This window comes from Sinocyclocheilus rhinocerous, unplaced genomic scaffold (genome assembly GCF_001515625.1).
Source record: "Sinocyclocheilus rhinocerous isolate Xijiao unplaced genomic scaffold, SAMN03320098_v1.1 scaffold4189, whole genome shotgun sequence".
Taxonomy (NCBI): Eukaryota; Metazoa; Chordata; class Actinopteri; order Cypriniformes; family Cyprinidae; genus Sinocyclocheilus; species Sinocyclocheilus rhinocerous.
In genome coordinates, this window is record NW_015645057.1 from 18,145 (window position 1) to 20,714 (window position 2,570).

Here is a 2,570-nt window from a genome sequence, read left to right on the forward strand (position 1 = left end):
TGTTATTCTATGAACCAGTAACAAGACACACCCTTTAAAGTTGACATGTCAGACTTTGTGTATTTTTAATTTATTTATTCACATTTCTTAATATCAAACTCAGTCGAAGCACCTGCAGTGTGTTCCTCTAGGGGGCGGTGTACTGCACACTCTTTGGGAAGCTTCCAGAGCTCTTTCTCAGTTTTTACAATTCAATAGCTTTTGTTGTGTTACACTTTTGTGAATGAAACCAACATTTAAATATCATTATAGGAAACAATTACAAGACCCACCCCATAAAGCTGAAATAAAAGAGTATTTGTATTTTTTATTAATTGATGTATGTGTTTACATTTCAATAGCATGTGGTGTGTTATAGTTCTGCAAATTCAACCGATGTCTAACTGTTATTCTATGAACCAGTAACAAGACACAGCCTTTGAAGATGAGATAAAATGCTGTATGTTTACAAAAATTATATGTTAATAGGTTTGAATTTGATTCAATAGCAAATAAAACACATTGTGTGTTCTCTTCTACATTTGAAAACAATTATAACACATTATGTTTCTTGTCCTTGTGCTAAATCGTTAAAGAACTATTGAAGATTTCCGAGGCTGAATCTCTGACAAATGTCAAACGTCGAACCAACTTTATATTGGTTCTCTATTGTCAATAACAAAATGCCCATAAAACCCAGATGTCTATTGATTGTCGTGTGCCACACCGTTCATATGTGAGCGGCATTTGCTTCGTTAAATTTCATGCTGTATGCACTTCAAAAGTGTCAACTTCAGAACTGTTTACCAAGTAATTTATTGCTTTATTTCAACACCATGATACTAACTAAAGGCACTGATGCCATGTTGTTGTTGTTAGACCTGTTAGACGTGTGATAAAACAGTTATTTAACAACTCTAAGTTAATCTAGTATAAAGTGTGTCTTGTTTGATTTATTTTAATAATTAAGTTCACTGTTTACTTTTCTTTTTTTTAATGGGATGTTACATTTCTTGTCAGTATCTAATTTCATCCAACAATGTGCTGTATTTCTAAGAGGCAGTCAGGAATTAAGAGGAAATGGCCAGTCAGTCCATGGAGGTTGTAGCGAAAGCTCTGGAGCAGCAGATGCTGCAGTCGGCACGGATAGTGGAAGAGAAGCTGGATGGCGAACTGGAGAAGTTGGAGCGCATGGATGAAGATGAGTTGGAGCGACTCAAGGAGAGAAGGCTCGAGGCCCTTAAGAAAGCTCAAAAACAGAAGCAGGTAGCTATTATAGATGTTTTAAAGAAATCTTGGTCTAAATTTGGAACTTGTTTTAAATGTAGTATTAAAATGTTTAATCAAATTGAGTTGTCCACATTACAGTGCATTGAAACAGATCAGAATCCCCCACTAGTGTGATTAAACTTTGCGGTCTGTTGTATGTGTCTGTCCTCAGGAGTGGATATCTAAAGGACATGGTGAATACAGAGAGATCCCAAGTGAGAGAGATTTCTTTCCTGAGGTGAAAGACAGCAAAAGTGTGGTCTGCCATTTCTACAGAGATTCTACCTTCAGGTATTTGAGGACATTTTTTTTCTTATACTAACCTTGCATTTTGTATTATAAATCAATTGTGTATACAGATTAGTATTAATATTGTCAGCCATTTTTTATTTAGTCTTAGTCTTTTAAATTAGTCTTAGTCCTTTGTCTCATACTTTTTAGTTATCATATTTAGTCAACCTTGTCCTGTTTTTGTTTAGTCAAGTTTTAGTCGACTAAATGTCTGAGCATTTTGTCTAGTTTTAGTCAATGGAATATTAGTCACATTTTCGTCATGCTGTATAATAGTTAAACTGATATATATATTTTTGCTCAAAATAATTATTATCAGTGTTGTCATTTGAGAAATTTATTTTCGCATTTCAGGTAGTGTACTTTCGCCAATAAGCACAAAACAAAGAATGTGGACTCATACACATGGTTTATTTTCTATTGTACTTATTATTATAGGCTATTTATTATAGAAATTAACATCAAAGACTTATGTGCTCTCTCTGACTACATAATGAAAACTAGTAAAACAAGCAAAAAATATTACAACCGTGAAATTCCTTATGGTAATTCCAATAATTCCAAATTGTAATAATGTTTCTCCATTAAAACAACAGCGGTTGAGTAAGTGCATTTATTCAGCAACCACAATCAAACAAAATAGTCGAGATCTCATGACAGAACACAGACCGGCTGAATGACGCTTTCATTTAAGCTGAACATCTCACATGGAGATTTCTAAACTTCAGCTTACTTGTTTGCCGGTGTTATCAGATCATCGTCGGCACTTCCGCAATGAAGAGCGAGCATGTGGACATGGTTGCCAGATTGCAAAAATTTAGCAAAACACCAGACAGAAAGTATCCTTTTAAAGGGATAGTTCACCCAAAAATGAAAATTGGATGTTTATCTGCTTACCCCCAGGGCATCCAAGATGTAGGTGACTTTGTTTCTTCAGTAGAACACAAATGATGATTTTTAACTCCAACCGTTGCAGTCTATCAGTCGTATAATGCATGGCAATGGTAACAAAATCTATGAGAGTAAAAAAA

The 2,570-nt window shown here is 34.6% G+C and overlaps 1 protein-coding gene across 1 annotated transcript in view; it reads left to right on the forward strand.

Moving 5' to 3' along the window:
- Positions 1-2,570, forward strand: part of LOC107705160 (thioredoxin domain-containing protein 9-like) — an 8,596-nt gene that overhangs the window by 3,319 nt on the left and 2,707 nt on the right. Inside the window, exons 2-3 of the mRNA XM_016508317.1 lie at positions 1,037-1,245; positions 1,421-1,539. Of these exons, the coding sequence (XP_016363803.1) occupies positions 1,060-1,245; positions 1,421-1,539 (305 nt within the window). The 5' untranslated portion in view covers positions 1,037-1,059. The remainder of the gene's footprint in view (positions 1-1,036; positions 1,246-1,420; positions 1,540-2,570) is intronic.